Here is a 21,955-nt window from a genome sequence, read left to right on the forward strand (position 1 = left end):
ATTCAAGAGGGTGGATATGTGTCGCGCTTGCTGACACAGGCGACGAGTTGCGGGCAGGACGGGTACTTGTATGAATTAATCGGGCGAAACATGTTGGCGGCTATTGTAAAGTGCGGTAAGCCCAAGGGATTCGATGAAGGGCACAGGGACAGGCGAGGCCAAATTGCAGAAGCATGCGGGAGGATTGCCTGCAGGATTCTCGGTAGCGTTGTGCAGCTGATACGGGTCCTGGAGAGTGGTACGATGTTTGAGGCTCCGGCTGTGCAAAGGAGCACCTTTACGAACGAGGACATGGGTGCGCTACAACTGGCAATTGGCCACAGGTAACGATAACCGCCATTGAACAGGCGGCCGGTCCAAAAGCTGCGATTGTGTGAAGCGGCTGTGGGGTTGACTTGGGTGCTGGGATTGGCGCTCACTCAATGTCGATGAGGGAGATTGAGCTGAATGTCTTGACACCGAGGCGGCTCAGAGCACTGGCAGAAAGTCCGCTGCTGCTTCTTCTGGCCAAGCCGGGGGGTGCCGATACATCGGGCAGGGCTTCGGGCGACGGCATGGTGTCCAAGGGCGAGAGAATCGTAGGCGACGGCGGCGAGGCCCGTGGCGGGTTTTTGAGGGCCATTAGGCTGGTAGACTTGCGTAGCGACGACATGCGCGAGAGTGGCTTCTCCAGAGCCGCAGAGGAAGGACGGCCAGCACCAGGATGGGCGAGAGCAGAGTCGGGGGTGATCAGATCGGCATCCTTGGAGGCAGCCGGGGCCACTGCTGCCAGTGCCGCAGCCTCGAGTCTGCTCTGGGGGTCGATTCGGATGACCTGTGGAAGGACGGTAGCCAGGTACTCGATGACTTGATCCGAGCCGTCGACATGGCATGCCGGGTTGATGTGGCGCACAATGTGGGACTTGCCCATTTCAGACTCGCAAAACAGCACTCGCTTTGGGTCCAGCCCCGCTTCGTAGAGCCCCGATGCCTCGAACAAGGCCTTGATCTGCTCTTCCTCCTTGTCTGACGAGACAACGACGATGATGTGGATCAGCCAGCGGCCGTGCTGCAGCATGTTCTGCAGAAAGGGTATGCAGCTCTCTCGGAAGGCGAAGTTGGGTTGCGACGGATCGGGCGAGGGGTTCCAGAGAAGGACCTGTTGGCACAGCATAGATTCGATGCAGTGGATAGGAAGCCAAGAGATGGACAAAAGTCAATGGAGCGAATATGGGGATGAATGCGCCTGTGGGTGCACCCGGTAGATATGGAAGCGACGATGCAAATGATCGCAAGACGAGGATGCAAACAGCGACAAGGCGGCCACTTTGCGACAGGAATATGACGGAGAGCGATGATCAGAGGCAGAGACAAGGGTGCTCTGACATACGTTTTTTGCAGAAATGGTGAGGACTTTTTTTGACTTGCTCCAGGGCCAGGAGCGAGAAGTGTCTTGGCGGAGCGCTTGCAGGGAACTGGCGGAGAGCTCGGGAGCACCATCGGCGAGCGGGTCCGGCTGAGGTGATGGACCAGAGGGCTTGCAGAGGTAGCTGAACAGGAGATAGAGAGCGCCGACGCCGACCGCAGCGGCGCCAGCCATCATAAAGATGTCGCTCCGGGTCAGGGCGGAGCGACGAGAGAGGGCTCTGCGGCTCATGTTTGCAGCGACAGTGGCAAGGAGATTGGTGGGCGGGCGAGTGGCTCTTGGGAGCTGTTGCCAACAGGGGAGGAGATGCTGGGAAAGGGCCTGGGAGTGATGGGAGGCGGCTCAGAGTGATGTCGAGGAAGGCGGCTCGGCAGAAATCCAACGAAGAAGGCGGGGAGGGACGCTGATGCCCTCCAGGGCGGAAGTGTTCGACGAAGCGCTGGATCGGCAGAGTATCACAAAGCATGTGCAAGTTCGGAGCCAGCGAGGACGGGACTCGGCATGCGCTGGCACGTGCGGGCCTGGGCGGGAGCGATGTGGTAGATGTGGTAGATGTGATGGATGTGGTAGATGTGATAGAGGATGTGATGGAAGGGCATAGATGGGAGGCAGAAGCAATGGCGCTGCTGGACCCGAGCCATTGGAAACCAGCGATTCGCTGACGGCAAGCTGGTCGCAGAAAGCGCATTCATGAATCCAAGTGGCCAAGTCCCCGGGAAAGAGAAGACGGTGTCCCATTATCTTTCCAACACGCCTGTATCGATATCGCTGACACACACAAGAACGGCCAATCGCTGTACAGAAGAAACGGGACAGTCACTTTCTGGCATCAGCGACACAAGTCTGCTGATCCATGGGGCTTGGAGACGGATCTGTTTGGTGGCCGTCTCTGGTGGTGTGTGAATTGCTCAAAGTACTTGGCGAACCGGAGTCTCCGTGGGCTGGATGCATATCCCCTCCCTTGCTTCCAGGAGGCATTCCCAAAGGCAATCACAATATCGGTCTCCCTTGGTGCCTGATCCACGACTCGCTTGCACATCTTGCTTTCACATCTCGTGACAGTGCCCTTCGCTTGCAGGGAGCCATCTGTGCGAGAAAGCGTCCTTGATTCGGATCCAGAAACACATCACTGAACGGTCATGGCCAGCGCACGATGTTTTGAGGCAACAGCATATTTCAGCGACCAAAATCCGTGGTGTCCCGATTTTTGTCGATTGGCTGGCTGGAAAGGCACCCGAGCGTGGTCGTGACTCACCATGCGACAGTTCAACCCAGAGTCGTTTCGTTTTGCCGCCGACCCAGACGGCCCAGACGGCCCAGACGGCCCATACATGCAGCTCCGTATCGCATATGCATCCCAAATATTCACCACAAATACACATTCCAAATACACACCCCGAATACACATTCCAAATATGCATCGCATATTCATCTCGCACATGCACATACCCATCCACGCCCGCCCCGCGAACTGGCACGCTGCGCTGCGACGACCTCCCCAGCCAGTACCTCACCCGCCCGCGCAAGTACCTCCCCAGTGCCCCCAGTACCTCCCCGGCCGCCTGGGCAAGTACCTTCCTGCTGCCCACAACCCAGCCATAAAGCGCCCGTCCTCCCGCCGCTGATCCCGCCCTCCCATCCTCCAAGGCCACCCCACACCTTCTCTCCAGGGCACCGCCTTCCCTGAGTCGTCGTCGGCTGCACCCCACCACACCGCCGTCCCTCTTCCATCGTCTTCCATCGCGATGCCACTCAGCCGAGAAACCAAGATCCTGATCACCGGCGGGCTTTCGGCCGTCTTCTTCCTCCTCGAGATCATTGTGGGCTACACGACGCAGTCCGTGGCTCTCGTTGCCGACAGCTTCCATATGGTTCGTGTCGATTCCCTCACCCGCCTCAAAGTCCTTGCTGCGTTATTCTTTCCTTTAGGCTCCTACTTCCTCGTCGGCCATAAGCCTCATCACGGCCGCCACAAGAAATAGTCACAGTCGCCCAGCTCGGCCCTAATGTTCCCGCACGCTCTCATTCTTCCGACCACCCATCGCTTAGATTTCAGACGTGGCTGCCCTCTATGTTGCCTGGTATGCCATCAGGCTCGCCACCAAGGCTTACGGCTCCAACTACACTTATGGATGGCAGCGTGCCGAGGTGCTCGGCGCCCTCATCAACGGTGTACTTCTGCTGGCCCTCTGCTTCACCATCATCATCGAAGCCATCCAGCGATTCGTCTCTCTGGAACGTCGTAAGTGCCCAACCTATCCTCCTTGGCTCTTTGCCCGCTGGCTTAGCACCAGGTCCTGTCAGCCGATGCAGCTTTAACGCCTCTTGCTTCGCTGCTCCCTATCCTGCAGACATGGACAACCCGTGGCTGGTGCTCATCGTTGGCGCCGTTGGACTGCTCTTCAACATCGTCAGTCTCTTTCTGTTTCACGGTACGTCTCGCTAGCTGCTGCACCATGGTCGTCGCTGCTCTAAACAACACCGGCCTGTGCCTGTGCTCATTTGCGCATCCCCTCGCATCTCGACTCAGAACATGGCCACGGCCACTCTCACGGACATTCCCATGGCCACTCGCACGATCATGGTCACGACCACTCGCACGATCATGGTCACGACCACTCGCACGATCACGATGATCATGACCATGACCACGACCACGGGCATAAGCACGAGGACGACAACTCCAAGACCCAGGACAGCATCTCGCGCTCCAACCACGGCTCCAAGAGCGCCCTGAACATAAATCCCACCCCCTCTGACGGCGAGCCCTCCAGCTCCCGCCTGGCTGTTGAAACAACCCAGTCGTTCGAAAGCATCATCGACATCGATCCCTCCCCGGCACCCAAGATCCAAAAGGGGCAGTCGCGGCTCAACATCATCAACAAAGCCAAGGCCCTCCGAGCATCCCGAGCGCATTCGCTCAACAGCGCCGAGATCGACTCGCCCAAGAAAGAGTCTGGACACAGCCATCTGAACATGCGGGGCGTGTTCCTGCACGTCCTTGGCGATGCACTGGGCAGTGTCGCTGTCGTCATTAGCGCCCTGGTCGTCATTTTCTGCGAGGGAGACTGGAAGTACTATATGGATCCCGCCTGTTCGCTGTTGATTTCGGGCATCATCATCCACTCGACTGTCCCGCTGGTTCAAAGCGCATGCTACATCCTGCTGCACGGTGTTCCGCAGTCGATCAACATTGACGATGTCAAGACCAAGATATCTGAGATCCCGGGGGTAAGTGGCTTTTGATGCACCACGCTCCGGCTCCTTCCGTGTCGCCACGAGTCGCGGCCCAACCGCCGGCGATGGGCTTCCAGGCGGTGGCTCTGTCGTTAGAGGAGAATCGGGTTGGTCCTGCGGCCAGTCTTGAACCCGAGGACGAACGAATCTCTCAACCATGGCAGGCTGTCTAATCTCATCGCGTCTTCCAGATCGTCGGCATCCACGATCTGCACATCTGGCAGCTGTCCGACACCAAGGTCATTGCGTCGGTCCACATTCGTGTCAAGGACCAAATCGAACGGGTCGAGACCAAGCATCTGCAAGTCGTTGCCAGCAGCTCCGAGATCAGGCAGCAAACCGAGAGCGAGAGCAGCTTTATGAACATTGCCGGCCAAATCAAGGTTCTGCTGCATTCCGTTGGCGTCCACTCGACCACGATCCAACCCGAGTTTGTCCGGCCCAGCTCACCCAGTGGAAGTGCGAGCCAACCCAATCCAGACGTATCGGTAGACGCCTGTCTGCTGCAGTGCGTGAGCGCCGAGTGCAACGCGCAAGTTTGCTGCCCTTCGCCGCGGCCGCTGATTCGAGACTCGCAGAACGGCGAGTCCGACCACCCCGGCGAAAGCCATGACCACCACAACCATGATCATGATCATGATCACGACCACGACCACGATAGCAACCACAGCCACGATAGCAACCACAACCACGCGTAGCCCTCATCGTATCCTCCGATTTTCTTCTCCACTGATTCACGACCTTCCTCTGTGGACACGACGTGCACACCACCAAAAATCACATATGCCCAGACGGAATCTACAGCGCACCCAAAACGAAACAAGACAGGACATCCTGTTCTGAGCCAGGCGGGTTATCTTGTTTTCCGAATCCTGAATACACCCATCCATCGTCCACCATCCATGAGCAGCCCTTCATTCGTGCTCAAGTAGATGGCCGTACTGTCGGAGTGCATGCTCCGCAAACGGCCGCCATTCCTGAGCCAGCGAGACGCTTCTATAGCCCATCAGGTATCCTACCGCCCTCAGCAGAATGGCGGTGCGTACGGCCATGACGAACTGCTCGGGGATGCTTCTAGTCTTGTCGAGCTTCGAGAGGCGCTCCATGTACTGTTGCGGATTCATCCCTGGACTCGGCCGAGTTGTGGTTGAGACAGACGGGCAAATGAGAACAGTGGCCAGCAAGAATACATAGTGCAGAGCAGATTGCCACACGACCTAGACCCCACTCACAATGGGAGTCTATGACTGATTGCGCCGCCACTTACCTTCGCAAGTAGCAGTGTCGTCGCGGTCCAGAGCCACCACCATGGTTTGGTAGAGCACATACGGGTCGTTCTTCTCGGTTTCAAATCCAACCTGCTTGGCGAGCTGCACGGCCTCGTCCTTTTTGTGGTCGGCGATGAAGACAAACAGCTGGGCAAGGACGGCAATGTCGTGCTCACTCAGACTCTTGACCTGGCCATAGTCGATAAGCCCCAGCTTGCCCTCGGGCGTGAGAAGAATGTTGCCGAGGTGCGGGTCGCCCTGAAAAAAGCGGTCGACGAAGATCTCATGCCCATGGACACGGAGGAGGGTTTTGTAAAGCCTCTCTTGATCGACGCTGGGCTGCGGATAGGGCAGTGTGTGGCCCGTCACCGGCGACAAGACAGTGTTGTGGACCAGCGCACCAGCCATCTGAACAGTATCGCTGATGTGTCCCAGGCCCCAGGCGGCCCACAGCTGGAGCATCTCCAGACGGGTCAGCGAACCGGCGTGCTCCTGCAAGTACTGGAGCGAGAATCCGGCCCGCCGGGCCTGGCGTTCGTAGTCGTGCATGATGCCATCGAGCAACTTGACGCCCGGGATGTACTCCATAACGATGACGTCCTGGTTGCAATATTCTAAGACGGGCTCCGGGACAACGATGTTCCGGAAGAAAGGCATGAGGTTCTTGCGGACCCGCTGGAGGGCCTGGGCTTCTCGTTCAAAGTGGAATTCGCTGAGGAACTGTCTCCCAAGTTCGTCCATAACAGGCTCCTGGTCGGGCTGGGCCAATACCACAAACTACCGCAATCGCCGATTCGGCAGGGAGACGGGGCGGCAGTCGTGAGGTGCATGCAAGAGATGGCCGACAGCAGCGGTGTCGTCATGGGTGCCAGGTTGGCAGAGCAATCGAAGCCATAGAGTCAGCAGCATCGACATCAAGGTGGAATGGAATAGATGCAGTCGGCACCAATCCCAAATGTCCCAGGCCAGACTAGCACGGCCATTTGTCATTGATCGCCATACCTGCTTGACAGTCGCAACGTCATCGGCAAAGTGTTCGAATGAGCTTGGATACTTGATCTTGACAACGACCTCCCGTCCGTCATGCAGCTTGGCTCGGTGCACCTGGCCGATGGACGCTGCTCCCAAGGCTGTGTCTTCAAACTCCTGGAAGACGCTGGCGATCTTGCGGCCGAGGGCCTGCTCCACAATCTGACGGGCTTTCGGTCCTGGCAGCGGAGGCACCTGGTCCAGCAGCGATTGAAGCTCCCGTCGGTACGTCTCGGGGACAAAGTCAGCCCGCATCGCTCCCACCTGGCCGACCTTGATGTACAGCCCGCCCAGCTCAACCATGAGGTCCTTGACTTGGCGGGCATACCGGGAGTGCAGCGCCTCAAAGGCCTGCTCCTGCTCCTCTGGTTCCTGGGAGCGCACCTGGAACTGCGTCAGCTTGTAGTCGAGGAAGATTGGGAGCATCTGTCCCCAGAACCGGAGAATGCGGCTTGCTCGCGGAAAGCGTTCCGGCTGGGCACCGACGTATCCGATGCAGCCGAGGACCAGGCCAGCCGAGACGATGCCTATGCTCGAGTACAGTAGCAGCTTCGATGAGGGGCGATGTGAGGTAGGCCAAGGGGACATTGCTGTGACATACTGGCGGGAGACGGCCGCTCGAAGCCTCCGGACAGCAATTCGAGGCGCCATCATGCCCATCTGTTCACGCACAGAGACAGCTCTGGTGTCCTCTGGCCAGGTGCTGGACGCCGAGGGACCTCTGAATCGCAGTTGTCGACCGACGGATGTGCAGAGCGCAGAAGGCAAAAGGCAAAAGGCAGAAGGCAGAAGGCAGAACACAACACCAGGACAGCACAAGTCGCAGCAAGGCCGTGCTGCGCATGCAAAACTCAACCATCACTATCAATTATTTCCGTCCCCCTCACGGCTGCTCATCTCGAATATGAATACACGCTGTAGACCAAGATGCAGCAAAAGTTGGAATCCGGCCATGGTCGGTTGACGGCATTTGGTATCACCTTGAGCCGATTGACGGTGATGGTGGGCGATTGGTGTGGAGGAATGACCAATTGTATCATTGTTGGAAGCTCCACTCCGATTGCGGACAAGAACCACCACCATCTGAATCTCTCTGGTTGGAAACCTAGTCAAGCGTGGTTGTGTGTCAGCGAGATGACATGATCGTTTGGCTATCAGGCAAGACTCACCTTGACAAGATGTCTTCCCACGACTGATTGAGCGAGCGATGCGTTTCTGGATCTGAATCAAGGACGCCACTGTGAACAACAACTCTGCCAGCCCAAAATGCGCTGGTTTTGAGGAGATTCTCTCTTCCCCAAGAACAGGACTAGCCATCGTCGCTATTTTCTCGCCAGATGGTTCACCGCAAGTGAAAGGCACCACCCAGGCGACCAAGTGGATCCAGAGCACCCACAAGATCCTTGGTCTGCAGGAATGGATGAGCACCACACCAAGTCCCAAGATCCCCGGGTTGGCTTCCTTCCTGCGATACATTCGCCATGTGTTCGATGGAGACATGCTGGACAAACAGCTGTACTTCAGCCTGACCCGGCGACGGCGATTCAAGCGACTCGATCTCCACAGCAAACGACAGCGCACCGTCCACGAGATGTGCAAGCAAGTCATCGACCAGGCACCAAAGGAGACCGAAGTGGTGATTGCCTTTGGGAATGCATCCTGGAAACAGGGGAAGGGATATGCATCCAGTCCCAGGAGACTCAGGTTTGCCAAGTACTTTGAGCAATTCCACCATCACCAGAGACGCCCACCAGACCGATCCGTCTCCAAGATCCATGTGTACTCGGTGAACGAGTTCAACACATCCCAGGTGTGCTCACATTGTCGGGAATTCAAGCGACTTGAGTCACCCGAGTATCTTGATATCGAGAAACCACACTTTGTCCGGAGCTGTGCAAGCTGCCATACGCTGTGGGGTCGAGACATCAATGCAGCCAGGAACATGATCTCGGTATGCCAGTCGATCATCGCCCATGGAGATCGACCGGGTGTATTCAAGACTGTGCTCCCGAGACCAACCAAAACAAAGAGATTACCAACGAAGACAGGAGTGCAATGCCATGGCCTACCCGCTGGGCCTACAAGTCAGTCAGCGGGGTTCAGAAGCCAGAAAGGGGAAGTGTCCCGTTTCTTTCTGGATAGACTGTAAGTATATTGCACTGTTTCTTGTGCATTTCGACAGTGGATGCCGGGTCGCCCATATTCTGGGCAGTCCACTTCGGGGTTGCCATCACTCTTGGGATGGTCGATGGGAGGTGTTTGACTCCCTTGTGCAAAGTGTGTGTGTGTGACGGCGAGAGGCTTCTCGCCTTCCCTCGGGGGTCTCTCGCCAGAGACTGCTCTTCTCGCCGACCGAGGTGGCTCCGAGAGCGCGTTTTGTCGTTCTCGCTCATTTTTTTAACAAGTAATTTTTTCATAGCGCAAGACCTGTCGCTGGATGAAATGGGCGAGCATGTATTCAGAAACCAGATGCGAAATATGGTAGCCATCCTCAAAAGTCCAGGGTGTCCTGTGTCGTTGCGTGCAGACCGCAGTGGAGAAACGGGCATGGTTCGTGCGGAATCGCCAGAGTCATGGGCGCCAGCAGCTAATGCTCCGCAGCTCAGACGATCAAATAATCGGCACAAGATCGACGAGGCTTTGCTTGGGCTCTCGCATCTCTTCGGGAAAGTACTCTATCAACCTGGAGTACAGCTCCGTTCGGAATGAGTAGATGTCGTTCGGAAGGTTTCCTGCACCAGCATCAATAGGGAAGGAAGACGGGTCAGCACGCTGGATCGATCGCCATTCTCGAGATTCAGATCGCATGTTGGGAGCAGCTGGTATCGGGGGTGGCTGGTATCGGGGGTGGCTGGTATCGGGGGTGGCTGGTATCGATTCCATCGCCGCGGCCCTTGCGATTGCTACCATCTTTGTATTCGATCCCCCCCCCGATAGGCTTGGTCGCCGCTCACCTGAATCGGTGCCCATCGCAACCATGCCCCCTGCTCCAAAGTTGTTTGCCTGCGCGCTAGGATGGCCTGCAGGATGTCCTCCAGCCGTCGCAGAGTCTGAGAATCCAAACAGTGGGGTGCCGCCTGGGCCTTTGAAGGTGTTCCACATGAAGAGCCAGCTCGTGAGCTCTCTGAAGCTCTTAGACTCGTGCGGGTCGGCGTGGTCAACAACTTCGGAGAGGTCATTTTGGAGATAGTGGAGGAGCTGCTGTGGCGAGTGTGTTCGGCTCACGCACATTTCGCGGAACTTTTGCTTGCGAATAAAGAACCTTGCGTGCCTGAGAATATCCTCGTTGCGGGGTCTGGCCCAAATGGATGATGGAAAGAGTATATCAGCCAGTGCCAGTGGGTTAAGATAGCCAACGTCCCAGAGACAGGTCTTGGACGAGGACTGCTTTGCAGCCGATCGCGGATCCTGGATCATGACGGTCTCGCAGCCTCGGATTGGGCAGAGCAGATTGCCAGTACCCTTCCAGTCTAAAGCCACAGGCTGGTCGCAGCCCTCGAGTACATACCTCTGCAGACTCAGAGCCCAAAAGTCGTTGAGCCGGAGCCCTGGATTCGTGCTGAGGCCAGGATTGCCGCCAAACATGTACTGCACCTTCTGGGTCCAGTCATAGACGAGCTGGTGAGCAAATCGAGGGCGGGGCTCCTTGTCGGCCATGCGTTCCCAGTACTCCTCGTCCGGGTTGCTATCGTTGTGATAGACCCGCGTCCACGTGTCCAGCTTGATGTTGTAGATCCAGAAGGTGTTCCGGAGTTGCTCGTTCGAGGTCATCTTGTCTTTCATCAAGCCCGACATGACGTAGAGCTCGCCCAGTTCCTGGTCGATGGTGGCCCGCTGGGTATAGCCCGGGTTGGGGCCGCCCTTCTTGGAGTAATCGCGCGAGACCTCATGGACGGTGTCGGACTCGATGTTGTAGACATAAAAGTCCGAGAGATAGTCCTTCGAGCGCTGGCCAGCAAAGATGTAGAGCTCACGGGTCTCGGGACTCAGCAGCATGCTGTGTCCGACCCGGGATTTCATCTGGACAGCGTGGTCGGCTGGGGTGGTGTCCTCTCGCAGGAGGCTCCAGCGATTGTCCCGAATGTTGTAGGCGTAGAGCCCGGAGAAAACGCTCTGGTTGGCGTCCTGGCCGGCCTGCACCCGCCGTCCGCCAAAGACATAGATGACCTGGGTGCTCTCCTCGATGACCATTTGATGGTCAAAGATCAGATCGGGGCCGCCCTCCTGCTGCAGTCGGAAATAGCAGTTGAGGAATCAAAGCAAGGTGAATCAGGGTGCGGTAGAGTCGCGGATGCAAAAGCCACAAGGATCGGGATGCACCAGGCTATGAGCGTGCGAAAATGGACACCATTCGCCCAAGATGGCGAGTCCGTCTGGAGAAACGCTCCGCAGGCGTACCGTTGTGTCCTCGCTGATCTTTGTCCATTTGTCCTGGGAGACGTCGTATTTCCAAAAATCCGCGTCCAGATTCATGATGGGGCGATGGTCTGTGTCGATGTACCGGCCGAGGGTGTAGATTATCTTGTTGCGAGTATCTATGCACACTTTGTGGCATGAGCGCGGGCCGGGTCCTCCTTGCCTGACAACGGAAGAAGGAGAAAGTGGGTGAATAAAAGGGCAGAGTAGGCGGGCTCGCGTGTGGATGGGTAGAGGCGAGTAGTAGCGACAAAGAAGCAACGTGTAGCCGTCCTTTGCGGCACTGATGAAGATTAACAAGGCCGTTCACCTTCGTGTGTCTGGGGATATGCAGCGCCAGCGCAACGAAGTGCGGTCGTAGACCCAAAAGTCCGCGAGATCCTTGGAGCCGTCCCATCCGCCAAACAGGTAGATCCTCCCACACTAGCTCAGAGAAGGAGCAGAGTACCAGTATAGTGAGCATACGAAAGCAAGAGTCTCGAGCAGGGTCGTCAAAAGTAGCTGCGGCATCGGCAGCCGATCTGCCCGAGAGCACACATCATCCGTACACGTGCGCTTGCACTTTCCAAGGATACCCACCTCTGCATCGATGCACATTTGGTGTCCGCCTCTGCTCGACGGGCATCCTTCTAAAGATGCCATACATGCATCGGTCAGTCACGAGCGACACTGGGCCCCGCTGGGCCCCGCTTGGCCCCGGTTCAGGTTGCGGTAAGGTGTTACCTCCAGTGGCCGGCTGAATACGCTTCCAAACCGGCTTGCATCCGTTCGAGCTGACGCTGCGCCTGATCCAGTCTTGGAACAAACTGCGCTGGCTTGCGTCCTGGATCACGTCCTCGGCCGCAGCAAAGTCTCCGTTGACCACCTGAAGGCGTTCATGATTTGAACACGGCGTGGTGAATGAATGATAGACCACAGCGGTGTCAATTATGGCTGCCAGACTGACGAATGTGTACCATCTGAGAAGAACTAGCTCACGCTGTGCTGTGACGGCCAAGGGACTGAGCGAATGCGGCTGAGAAACTGCATCGGCTGTCGACTGACCAAATGGCGATGAAGATCGGTGAGGAGCGGATCCTCCAGCTTGATCTTGGTGCGTCGCTGGATGCTTTCGAAGATCTCGAGCTGGTTTCTCTGTCGAAAGTGCTTGAGACAGAGGCGGACTACTTCGTTCTCTCGATACTATGTCAACAATGGAAATGGCATCATCAGAACGATGGAACGACGGCAGCGCAAGAGTACTATCAATGGCTATTGGGCAGAGAGGGTGAACTGTCGTCGCGGCCGTTCACCAGACCGTGACATGCACACTGGGACGACCAGCGCGTAGTGGCAAAGTCCAGCTTACGTTCATATACTCAGCATACGCCTGATCCGCCGGCTCGGACTGGCTAATGCCGCGCAACTCGACGAACCATATGCTGAAGTTGAAGTTTGCACCCCAGGCGAGCAGCGGCGCGATTTTGATATACTGGCAGGGGAAATACTGGTAAAGTATACATCAATGAGCAGGGTGTGGGCCCTTTCGAGTTGACCTGCACACGGACCCACACGGAGCGCGATTGCCCAGTGAATCATCAACAAGGATGGTGTCCGGTGCATTTGAGCGCATCTGGGAAGCAATCCGTGCATCTGCAGAGCAAACGAGGCAGCCTACCACGCCATTGGCTTTGAATTTGAGAGAAAACGTCTCTGGCTCGGTGTCGTTTCGAAGACCCCCGTGTAGGAGCTCAAACATACTGTTTGGCGTGAGTCCGCCGTAGACCTTGAACTCTTTGAGGTTGCAGACATGGACCTTGTGAAATTTGCCAAAGGTAATCGTGTCTGTGTGCGCAGCGAGACATTGGTGGCATCGCCAGACGAGCAAAGGAAACGTCGGTTAGGTTTGCATCAGCCATGCGTGCATATGGGTTTGGCGTGGTGTCTCGTCGAGCCAGGGGCGGCCGCGTTCCAGAAGGAAATGGAGCGAGCCGACAACACGAACAAAGCGAACGCGACCATGCAGCCGCGGACAAAGATGGACTTGCATCGATCAGGGGAAGCACGACGAATCGATCAGAGGAGCACGATGGATCGATCGAACGAAGGGCGGCGAATAAAGCGGAGGATAGCCCAACCGATGCATCCACTGGGAGCAGCTCTCGTCAACTCGCCGCCAGCGCGGGTGATGCTGCTCGTGTCGGATGTGGAAGCAGCAGGATGGGGATGTCGGATATTGGGGTGCGTGGGCAGGCGGCTCAAGACGAAAGCCATGAATGCTGAGGGGGAAGAGACGAGGCAAAGCCGTGTATCGGAGAGCCAGCAAAATGAAGACAAGCGTCACGCACGAACAATGCTGATCCTGTCGAGCTTGAGGGTGATGAACTGCAGCTGGTTGTGGCTGCCGCTGGCCCATCGGGAGCTCTGGTCCTGCGGGCTGTTTTGCTTGATTTTCTCTGGAAGAAAATTAGCCGAGTAGGAGCTGTAGTCGTGGATGGTGTAGGGAAGGGCCTGGGATGCCGCGGGCTGCAGCGGCGGCTTTGCGATCTGGGCAGATTTGAGATCCGAGGCAAGCGACACGCGAGTGTCCTGGGGCATGTTGACGCTGTTGGGATGATGCATGGCCATGATGTTCTCGCCCACGGTATCGAGCTGATCAGGAGGTCCGGTCGGTGCAGCGAGTTGCGAGAGCGAGGATCGGAAGGGAGAAAATCTGGGCAGCGGGGCTGGGTGCGGTTGCTTCCTGGGACTGGGCTTTGGCGGGCCATCCCTCGGCCAGCCATGCCCAAGCCGGCGACAGCCGCAATCGCCACAACAATCGCAGCAGCACTGAGTGAATGCAGTGGTCGTGGTAGCGATATCCGCCGCGGCAACGATAGCAACAACGACAGCAGTACCGGCAGTAGCACCAGTCGCAGCATTAGGATAGTAACAGAGCCGACAGAAGTTGTGGCAACTGGCGTTGCTGGATATGCCCTTGCAGGGGCAGTCTCACTGGACATCAATCGCAAGAGCGTCGCCCGCACTCCCGGCAGTACGAGTGACACTGGCAGCAGCATCGCCAAACAGCCTCCTTGCCCCTGTGTGATCGGCAGGGGCGAGGAGCCTGATTGTTGCGTGACCGATCCTGCTGCCTGATGGCTCGCTGCTGGGCTCGCTGCTGGGTTCGCTGCTGGGCTCGCTGCTAGGCTCGCTGCTGAGCTCGCTGATGGGCTGGTCGGTCCAGCAGATATCTCTCGGATGGCCGCTCGCTCGCCGGCCGGGGCCAGCTTGTCTGCGATGGGCCTGGGATAGGCCTGCGATGGGCCTGCGATGGGCCTGCGATGGGCTGTTGCGAAAGGCGTGTCTGATTGTTGCGCCAATCGCAGGGCGCGGTGATTGCAAGGCCCCCTTGACAATGGCCCCCCGGCCTGTCCAATACAAACGGCATCCCCGGACCAGATCTGCCCAAGGACGATTCCGACCGCAGCACACATCTACCCGCCTGTCCAACCGTCCACCGACCCATCCACCCATCCATCCATCCATCCATCCACCCCTCTATCGCCATGGCCGACCACGAGCACGAAGAAGCCGTTGCTGCTGTGAGTATCGGCATCCCGTGTGCGCATGCTGCTCGGGTCTCAAGGCCAATGCCCCTGGTCGATTCTGGACATCTTGGTGGCGGCCGCGTCTGTTCACCAGCCGGGCGGATGCCCGCTGCTTCGGAGGTTTCGATGCAGACCTCCCGTTCCAGCGAGGCGCTGGCGTAGGAAATACGGTCTCCAGCACCACATCCGGCTCGGATTCGGCGCTGGATAGCCCCAGCTGCTTGCGGCCGACCAGGGTCTCCGCCGATAGATTCAGTGCGACCAACAGCTGCCCCCTCCTCCTCGACTCGGCGGCAGAGGGCGAGCCAAGCTCGCATGCGTTTTCGACACCGATGAGACAGCACCATTCAGCATCGACCCCACCGCGATTTGCATTGGGATTCTTGGGCAGGACCCTTATGGGGTTGCTGGCGTCGGCGAGACACGTTGCTGTCCAGCAGTCTCGACTCGAGCCCATCTGGACCAGAGCCAGAGCCAGAGCCAGAGCCAGAACCGGGCCTTTTGCTGCGATCCAGCGCCGGTAACCTAATATGCATCTCTTCCGCTGCCATGCGCGCTCTGGCACCAACGCAGGAAGGACACGAGGAGGTCGCTCCCTCTGAGGATGTCCACTTTGAGCCCGTCGTCAAGCTGCAGGAGCTCCAGGAAATCAAGACCCTCGAGGAGGACGAGGAGGTCGTTTTCAAAATGTAGGGCTCGAACTCGAATGCCAGTCGGTCCCGCCGGTGCATCCGAGCGAACGATGATTTGCGCCGCAGCGGCTGTGGCGAACCATGGCAACTGTCCCCGATACTGATTGACGCGGCCTCGTCTCTTGTCGCCAGGCGCTCGAAGCTCTTCCGCTTCGACAAGGTCGGCAACGAGTGGAAGGAGCGCGGTACCGGCGATGTCAAGCTTTTGAAGCACAAGGGCAGCTCCAAGATCCGCCTCCTCATGCGCCGCGAGAAGACCCTCAAGATCTGCGCCAACCACTTCAGTAAGTACCTCTGCCGCTCGGCGTTTTGTCGGTCGTCGCTCGAGCCCTCTGCAGATTCACTGACGATGGGACTGCCGTCTTGCACAGTCACTCCCGAAATGAAGCTCGCCCCCAACGTTGGCTCTGACCGTTCTTGGGTCTGGCACGTTGTTGCCGACTACGCCGATGAGGAGCCCAAGTCCGAGCTCCTGGCCATCCGCTTCGCCAACAGCGACAGTAAGTGCTCCGTTGATGTTGTTTGCTCGGGGCGGATAGCAGGCCGATTCAGATCTGGTGTGTCCCACCGCTGACCCACCGGCACTCGACCCGCTACCCTCATCCAGTCGCCAACACCTTCAAGAAGGAGTTTGAGGCTGCCCAGGCCCACAACATTGCCCTCTCCAATGCTCCCGAGGCCGCCCCTGCTCCTGCTCCTGCTGCTGCCGAGGAGGCCGCCCCCGCCGAGGAGGCCACTCGCGAAGTTGCTGCCGAGGAGACCGCCGCCGCTCCTGCTGAGGAGGCTGCTGCTCCTGCCGAAGAGGCTGCTGCCCCTGCCGAGGAGGCTGCCGCCCCCGCCGAGGAACCTGCCCCTGTTGCTGCTGAAGAGGCCGAGCCCGCGGCTGGACCTGCCGACGGAGAGACCCCCGTCGACGGCCACGCCCCCGAGGAGGAGCACAAGGAGTAAACGCAAGGCCAGCCGGACCCGCTCTCTGGAGAATACTCAGCGAGCACGGCCAAAGAACGCGTGGGAACCATGTGCACCGGAGCAACCAAATCGTTATACGCCTTGTTGCGCTGCCTGATTCTGGCCTCCTTCCTCGGGCCTGGTGGCATCCTCCCGCGTGCTTGTATCTGCCTTGTACCAGCTTCGATGTCGCCTGTTTTGACATAGACACCGCCCTTGCCTCCCTTGCCTCCCTCTCCCTTTCTCTTCCACTTCCCCCTCTCCTCCCCTCTCTGCATGATATCTATTTTTTCTTTTCTGTTGTTATTCCGGAAATCCCCGGGGCGTCCCGTCGTTTCTTGGAAGAGATGTAATGCTTTGCTCTGTTCAATATTTGGCATATCACAACTTGTTCAATAACTAGGTGGGCCAGCAAATGCCCTGAACAAGTGTCGCCAGTGCACAGCCCGTCTCGTTTGCGTGCTCCTGTCCTGGCCGGCCGAGGCGGATGGTTTCCAGAATGCAATCGTGCATCCGGAACAAAGCAAAGCAGCTCCGTCCGAGGCTATTCCTTTCGTAGTGGGTGTCCGGGGGACCGATGTTGCTGCTTTTGCTGTTCAGTAACGGATCGGCTCGAGCGGATCCACCCGCACCTGGTCCCACTGGATCGACTGGTCATCCTCCTCGTCGATCTGACCGACCAGGGCACTGCGCGGGACCAAGCAGCAGGGTGCCAATCGGTCATAGAAACGGCGACATGTCCGACGCGAAACCGATTGCAGGCGGTGGTGGTGAAGCGGCATGGGAGGTTAGCAATGCGATCTGAGTGGCAGAATCCACCCACGGATGCTCCCTATCCATCAGATCCAGATCCAGATCCAGATCCATGAAGGAACAGCACCGCCCCAGCAGAGCATCCTGCGTCTCCACATACATGTTGTCGCCGCGGACGAGGAAGAGGCCGATAGGACTGTCTTCGGTTCCCTCACGAGTGAACGACCGCAGGATGGTATTTGTCAGGATGACGTTTGTACTTTGGTCCAGACCCTTCAGTGTGCCCTTGGATCGTCGATTGGACCGGAATCGGGATTGTGTGTATTGCCGTCGTTATCGATATCGAGCGGATGCCATCGACGCCATCAATATCGGAGTCGCCATCATTGCCGTTCATCGTCAAGGGGCGAGCGGGAGGGTGTTTCGGAATGAGTGCAGATCGCACATGTCAGCATAGCATATCGCCGCCGATGGATTGCCACAGCCGGCTTGGGTCACCAGGCCGATCCGCAACGTCACGATGCAAGATATCTGTCGCCCACTCGAGGCTGTGCCATGGCGGTACCCACCAGATACACTCTGCCGTCGTGCGTGATGATTTCAACCCGCTCTAGCCACATGAACGATCCGGTGTCATGGGCCGGGGCCGGGTCGGGTCGGGTCGGGTCGAGTCGGGTTGCGGACAAGATCGACAAGACGATAGCGATGCGAGTGAGTCTATTGGGACGCATGTGCAGACAGAACCGAGATCCACCCTCCGCGCAGCGCTACGTACGGTCAACCCATTCCGCCAGGATCGCAGACATGTTTGGCGAGTGCGTGCTTGGGATCGAGTCGGGTCGGGTCGTTGGCGATGGAGCAAGAGGCCCGCTCGCTCGCGCCAGCCGATCGGCCGAAATCGACATTGGCCGCTGGCTGGAGCCGGCCGGAGCGGTTGCAGCCACGCCACGTGCCCGCCGCTGGCCGCGCAAAGAGCCGCCTTGGCCGTCGTGGGCGGCCTGCTCATCCACCACCTCATCCACCATCTCATCTGCATCCTCTGCCCGCTGCCCGGACTGCTGCCCAGACTGCCGCCTGGGACAGACGCCGTCCTTGCCATTCACAGCCAACCCATCGTCCGTCTGCGTGCGCCGCGAGTGTGAATCTCTGACTGCCGCGGGCGATTACTCGATACATCCTGCTTCCAGCCCCGTTGTGCAAAACCAGCATAGCCCCCCCCCTCACCACCACTGCCCTTAATTTGTGCAAGGACACCGACTGTCGCTTCGCCCAGCCGTCTTTTGGACTCCCTCCACCCGCTCGCCTCCATCCATTCGCACTCGCCAGGGCTCTGGTCTATCCACAGTCTCCTGCGCTCCGCCCGTCTAGCGATTGACCTCCAAGCTCGTGTTTGCCCATCATGTCCCTTCAGGTGTCCTGGAAGGGCACCAAGTTTGACGTTTCCTTTGCCGAAGAGTATGCCCGAGTCGGCGACAACTGGACACAATGGGTCATGCTCAGCGACCTCCTTGACAAGTGCTCGGCGCAGACCGGCGTTCCCACCCATCGGATCAAGCTCCTGCACAGCGGCGGTGAGTCTTCCCACCCTGACGGCTCGCCGTCGTCGATCTATCACAGCGCTCGTTCGTGGTGCGAAAAGTGGCTCGGATATCCCGCGGATCCGGCCCCCCAGGGCTCGTTCGGTAAAGCCGCTTCCATCCACTTGAACTCGGGGCGAGATGCAGCAGAGCGAGGCTCGATGGCATGCATCAACGAGGCCGCCGCCGGCCCGTCAACGGCCCCGACCCACCAGGAAACCCGTTTCGGCTCGAGGACGGCGTTGATGGCCAGAGTTTTTGGAGCAAGCGCATCGGGAGCACTTGCCAGGCCTGCTCCTTTCGCCGTTCGTATTGGCATTGACCATGTGTCATGTCCATCCGGTCCCCTGGCCTCTGAAGCCGACTGGTTGCCTTGTACCAGACGATGTCGTGCCGCCTCACACTAAGCGAGAGACGAGTTCCCGTGGAGCTCATCGGCCTCTCTGTGATCTCCTGCTTCCGCACAGTGCACATGAACGACCCTGTCTCGACCCTCCATCGGTACAAGCTCAAGGCTGGCAGCAAGATCATGATGATCGGAGACGATCAGGTAGCGGCCTTGGCTTGTCAGCTGTGCATCAGGGCTCGTGATGGGAGGTCGCCTTGAGGACCGGCTCGATACTTGCTGGTGCTTGCATACATCCCTAGCTCGACTGGTCGAAGATGCTGATGATATGCCCGTTGTTCCGGCCAGCCTATATCGGATCGTGCCCCAGCCCCAAGCTCTTCAACGCAAGCAAGCACATCAACGACTTCATACAGTTCCACGCCCACCCCTGCTCCGGCCATCAAACAGCCACTCACTGAAGAGGATCTCATCGCAAAGATTTCGACGTCTGTCAACTACACCAACGAAACGCTGCTGCCCATGATCGAGCACTACACCATGGTTGCCGAGCAGTTCATTCGCATCAGCACCGCCAGCGGATACACCGTCAAGCACCTCGAGACCGAGTACGCCAAGGTCTCGGAGACGCTCCTGCAGACGCTCATCAAGATCGACAGCGTCGATTGCGGGGAGTTTGTGCAGGCGCGGCAGCACCGCCGGGATGCCGTCAAGCTGGTCCAGGGGCTGATGGACCGAGTGGACCAAGTAAAGGAACGGGTCAAGGCATCGACAAGCCGCAACGTCCCCCCGGTGCAGTTGTAGAGACTCTTGACGGTCCGCCTTGCATGCATTGTAGTCCATGCCCCCCCCCTGCAATACACTTGGCTGTTGGCAACCACCCAGCTCCGTGGTCTGGCGGAGTCGGTGCTGAGCGATTCGCCAGTCGGCGACCTGGGCGTCAACCTGGACAGGGGCGTGCCCCATGCGGCCAGCCGTTCAGATCCACCCAGATCCACCCAGATCCATCCAGATCCGCCCAGATCCGCCACGGTCTTTCGTGTCGCCGCTGGAAGCCCCTGGAAGCTCGCTCTATTTTTGGCCACCAAGGGCGCACAGGCGACCCAGCGCGACGGCAGCCCGAGCCAGGCCGCTGCTTCCCGGTCAGCTCTTCTGCCAACCCCGACCACCGCCTGCTTCAGCCTCCGCTTTCGCACGCCGCCAGCGGTCAAAACCAGCAACGGCCATAGCTCCTGCCCGACACTTGTCGCAGCCACCACCGCGGCTCACACCGCATCCCATCACACCATACCTGCATCTGCATCTGCATCTGCATCATGTTCTTTGATCGCTGGAATCCGTGGGCGGCCAGTCCGTCCGAACAACTCGACCTCCCCCAACCGCATCGCTATCCTCAGCGCCACCACGCAGCCCCGAACCACGGCTCCGAGCTGCCGAGGCGCAAGCGTTCGTTCTCGAACGATTGCGAGCACGACGACGAAGACGGAGCCGGTGGCGATGATGATATCCAGCCCGGGGTGAGTATCGGGGAGCGCCATCCCCGATTTTGAACCGCCACATCCTCTTCACTGCGTCGCCTCCCGCTCCTGTTCTCGCCGATCCGCTTCCATCGGTCTCTCCCTTCTGGCAGCTTCTTGTTTCCTTGTGGGGATACAACGCTTGGCAATCGCCCTCGTCAGCCGCAGCACGGCATGGACTGGATTACTGATCTGCCGACGTCCATTTGCTACAAAAAGCCCCACCCGGTCCACAAGGCCCACAAATCGACAGCTCATTCACACCCATCCTTGCACTCAGCACCTCGCCCGAATCGTACTGCCAAGACAAAGATGAAATCGTGGTACTCTCCGCAGAAACGTAGTCCGCTGCCGCGGCAATATGAAGATCGCCGGGATCGACACCGCAACCATGACAACGACCAATACAACGGCCGGGGCAACGGCAGTGACGATGATTTGGGCAACGGCGACCGAGACTTGGACACAGCTCGCACCCGCCCCAGCGGGCAATCCCGTCCGATGCCAGCCCAATCGTCGTCTGAAAGCACCTCCCAAGACGATCCTTCCGAGTCCGTGCAGCTCACAGAGTCTCCTGCCGAGCTCTTGGTGATCCGCCAAATCACTAGCCTCGTCTACGACAACGATCAGCTCTTCTCGGCCGTGCAGGAATACAACTCCACCGTCGTGAGCGCTCTGTCGGAAAGCCGGGACGACGCCTCGGACGATCTGGCGGCCGTCTTTAAGCGCCTGAACGTCGAGCACATCCGGGCCAGCGAGTTCCTGATGAAGACCCTACTCAAGATTGACGACCTCGCCTGCGAATCGGGCTTTGAGAGGGCCCGGACGAAGCGGCGGGATGCAGTCAAGTTCATCCAGGGCCTGATGGAACGGGTCGATCTGCTGCACCAGCGGGCGCTGAAGGGTTTTGAGAGGTGGGCCGCCTCCGAGCCACCGTTCTAGCAAATAGACCAGGCGATGCCCCGAAGCCCGGTGCCGATGGCTTTCATGAAGTCTGCCATGCTGCTCAGGCATCGGGAGGAACTCTGCTCCGCCATCGATCTTGCGCTCCTGCCATCGAAGCGAATGCATCTTACCCCTCTGACAGCAGTCGACCAACCCAGGGTCGCCCACTTCACCCCTCCCTCGCTGCGAGACCAGTCTCAATACATATCTGCCTCCACTGATCCCCCATCTCGTCGTGGCCAGCGCAGCCAGG

At 58.5% G+C, this 21,955-nt stretch overlaps 8 protein-coding genes across 8 annotated transcripts; 4 read left to right on the forward strand and 4 right to left on the reverse strand.

Annotated features, from left to right (window-relative positions):
* Nucleotides 1-371: 371 nt before the first annotated feature.
* Nucleotides 372-1,752, reverse strand: BJ171DRAFT_72956 (uncharacterized protein). The gene is made up of 2 exons (XM_053115857.1): nt 1,370-1,752; nt 372-1,138 (listed from the first exon to the last, which is right to left on the reverse strand). The coding sequence occupies exons 1-2, from the start codon at nt 1,634-1,636 to the stop codon at nt 416-418; spliced, it is 990 nt and encodes a 329-aa protein (XP_052967471.1). The 5' UTR covers nt 1,637-1,752; the 3' UTR covers nt 372-415.
* A 1,299-nt stretch (nt 1,753-3,051) lies between these two features.
* BJ171DRAFT_72966 (zinc/cadmium resistance protein) lies at nt 3,052-5,457 on the forward strand. The gene is made up of 5 exons (XM_053115858.1): nt 3,052-3,276; nt 3,455-3,647; nt 3,757-3,837; nt 3,936-4,636; nt 4,834-5,457. Exons 1-5 carry the CDS (start codon nt 3,151-3,153, stop codon nt 5,338-5,340), a joined length of 1,608 nt encoding a protein of 535 aa, XP_052967472.1. The 5' UTR covers nt 3,052-3,150; the 3' UTR covers nt 5,341-5,457.
* Nucleotides 5,458-5,556: 99 nt separating this feature from the next.
* On the reverse strand, nt 5,557-7,527 carry BJ171DRAFT_581078 (kinase-like domain-containing protein; the record flags this gene model as incomplete). The annotated part of the gene is made up of 3 exons (XM_053114082.1): nt 5,557-5,768; nt 5,910-6,687; nt 6,913-7,527. 3 exons carry the CDS (start codon nt 7,525-7,527, stop codon nt 5,557-5,559), a joined length of 1,605 nt encoding a protein of 534 aa, XP_052967473.1.
* Nucleotides 7,528-9,549: 2,022 nt separating this feature from the next.
* On the reverse strand, nt 9,550-13,932 carry BJ171DRAFT_558498 (Muskelin N-terminus-domain-containing protein; the record flags this gene model as incomplete). The annotated part of the gene is made up of 11 exons (XM_053113156.1): nt 9,550-9,671; nt 9,894-10,234; nt 10,448-11,166; nt 11,338-11,518; nt 11,666-11,778; nt 11,935-11,984; nt 12,079-12,220; nt 12,400-12,537; nt 12,704-12,841; nt 13,013-13,179; nt 13,683-13,932. 11 exons carry the CDS (start codon nt 13,930-13,932, stop codon nt 9,550-9,552), a joined length of 2,361 nt encoding a protein of 786 aa, XP_052967474.1.
* Nucleotides 13,933-15,461: 1,529 nt separating this feature from the next.
* Nucleotides 15,462-17,026, forward strand: BJ171DRAFT_616054 (ran-specific GTPase-activating protein). The gene is made up of 5 exons (XM_053115345.1): nt 15,462-15,613; nt 15,749-15,900; nt 15,988-16,116; nt 16,224-16,330; nt 16,376-17,026. Exons 1-5 carry the CDS (start codon nt 15,474-15,476, stop codon nt 16,562-16,564), a joined length of 717 nt encoding a protein of 238 aa, XP_052967475.1. The 5' UTR covers nt 15,462-15,473; the 3' UTR covers nt 16,565-17,026.
* A 134-nt stretch (nt 17,027-17,160) lies between these two features.
* Nucleotides 17,161-18,123, reverse strand: BJ171DRAFT_598506 (uncharacterized protein; the record flags this gene model as incomplete). The annotated part of the gene is made up of 4 exons (XM_053114844.1): nt 17,161-17,251; nt 17,478-17,602; nt 17,887-17,927; nt 18,093-18,123. The coding sequence occupies 4 exons, from the start codon at nt 18,121-18,123 to the stop codon at nt 17,161-17,163; spliced, it is 288 nt and encodes a 95-aa protein (XP_052967476.1).
* A 1,028-nt stretch (nt 18,124-19,151) lies between these two features.
* Nucleotides 19,152-20,123, forward strand: BJ171DRAFT_73084 (uncharacterized protein). Its single transcript, XM_053115859.1, has 2 exons — nt 19,152-19,444; nt 19,589-20,123. The coding sequence occupies exons 1-2, from the start codon at nt 19,280-19,282 to the stop codon at nt 20,042-20,044; spliced, it is 621 nt and encodes a 206-aa protein (XP_052967477.1). The 5' UTR covers nt 19,152-19,279; the 3' UTR covers nt 20,045-20,123.
* A 728-nt stretch (nt 20,124-20,851) lies between these two features.
* BJ171DRAFT_502021 (uncharacterized protein) lies at nt 20,852-21,924 on the forward strand. Its single transcript, XM_053110734.1, has one exon. The coding sequence runs from the start codon at nt 20,932-20,934 to the stop codon at nt 21,697-21,699; it is 768 nt and encodes a 255-aa protein (XP_052967478.1). The 5' UTR covers nt 20,852-20,931; the 3' UTR covers nt 21,700-21,924.
* The last annotated feature ends 31 nt before the right edge of the window (nt 21,925-21,955 follow it).

Source organism: Polychytrium aggregatum (assembly GCF_025602895.1).
Source record: "Polychytrium aggregatum strain JEL109 chromosome Unknown BJ171scaffold_15, whole genome shotgun sequence".
Classification (NCBI taxonomy): Eukaryota; Fungi; Chytridiomycota; class Chytridiomycetes; order Polychytriales; genus Polychytrium; species Polychytrium aggregatum.

Bases quoted from the DNA above. Each gene is read 5' to 3' on its own strand.
- BJ171DRAFT_72956 (XM_053115857.1), bottom strand. From the start codon at position 1,636: ATGAGCCGCAGAGCCCTCTCTCGTCGCTCCGCCCTGACCCGGAGCGAC. The intron at 1,139-1,369 runs GTATGTCAGAGC...CTGTGCCAACAG, and splicing joins TCACCATTTCTGCAAAAAAC to GTCCTTCTCTGGAACCCCTC.
- BJ171DRAFT_72966 (XM_053115858.1), top strand. From the start codon at position 3,151: ATGCCACTCAGCCGAGAAACCAAGATCCTGATCACCGGCGGGCTTTCG. The intron at 3,277-3,454 runs GTTCGTGTCGAT...CCCATCGCTTAG, and splicing joins TTGCCGACAGCTTCCATATG to ATTTCAGACGTGGCTGCCCT. The intron at 4,637-4,833 runs GTAAGTGGCTTT...CGCGTCTTCCAG, and splicing joins AGATATCTGAGATCCCGGGG to ATCGTCGGCATCCACGATCT.
- BJ171DRAFT_616054 (XM_053115345.1), top strand. From the start codon at position 15,474: ATGCGCGCTCTGGCACCAACGCAGGAAGGACACGAGGAGGTCGCTCCC. The intron at 16,117-16,223 runs GTAAGTGCTCCG...ACCCTCATCCAG, and splicing joins CCGCTTCGCCAACAGCGACA to TCGCCAACACCTTCAAGAAG. The intron at 16,331-16,375 runs GCCGCCCCCGCC...GCTGCCGAGGAG, and splicing joins CTCCTGCTGCTGCCGAGGAG to ACCGCCGCCGCTCCTGCTGA.
- BJ171DRAFT_73084 (XM_053115859.1), top strand. From the start codon at position 19,280: ATGTCGTGCCGCCTCACACTAAGCGAGAGACGAGTTCCCGTGGAGCTC. The intron at 19,445-19,588 runs GTAGCGGCCTTG...TGTTCCGGCCAG, and splicing joins TGATGATCGGAGACGATCAG to CCTATATCGGATCGTGCCCC.
- BJ171DRAFT_502021 (XM_053110734.1), top strand. From the start codon at position 20,932: ATGGACTGGATTACTGATCTGCCGACGTCCATTTGCTACAAAAAGCCC.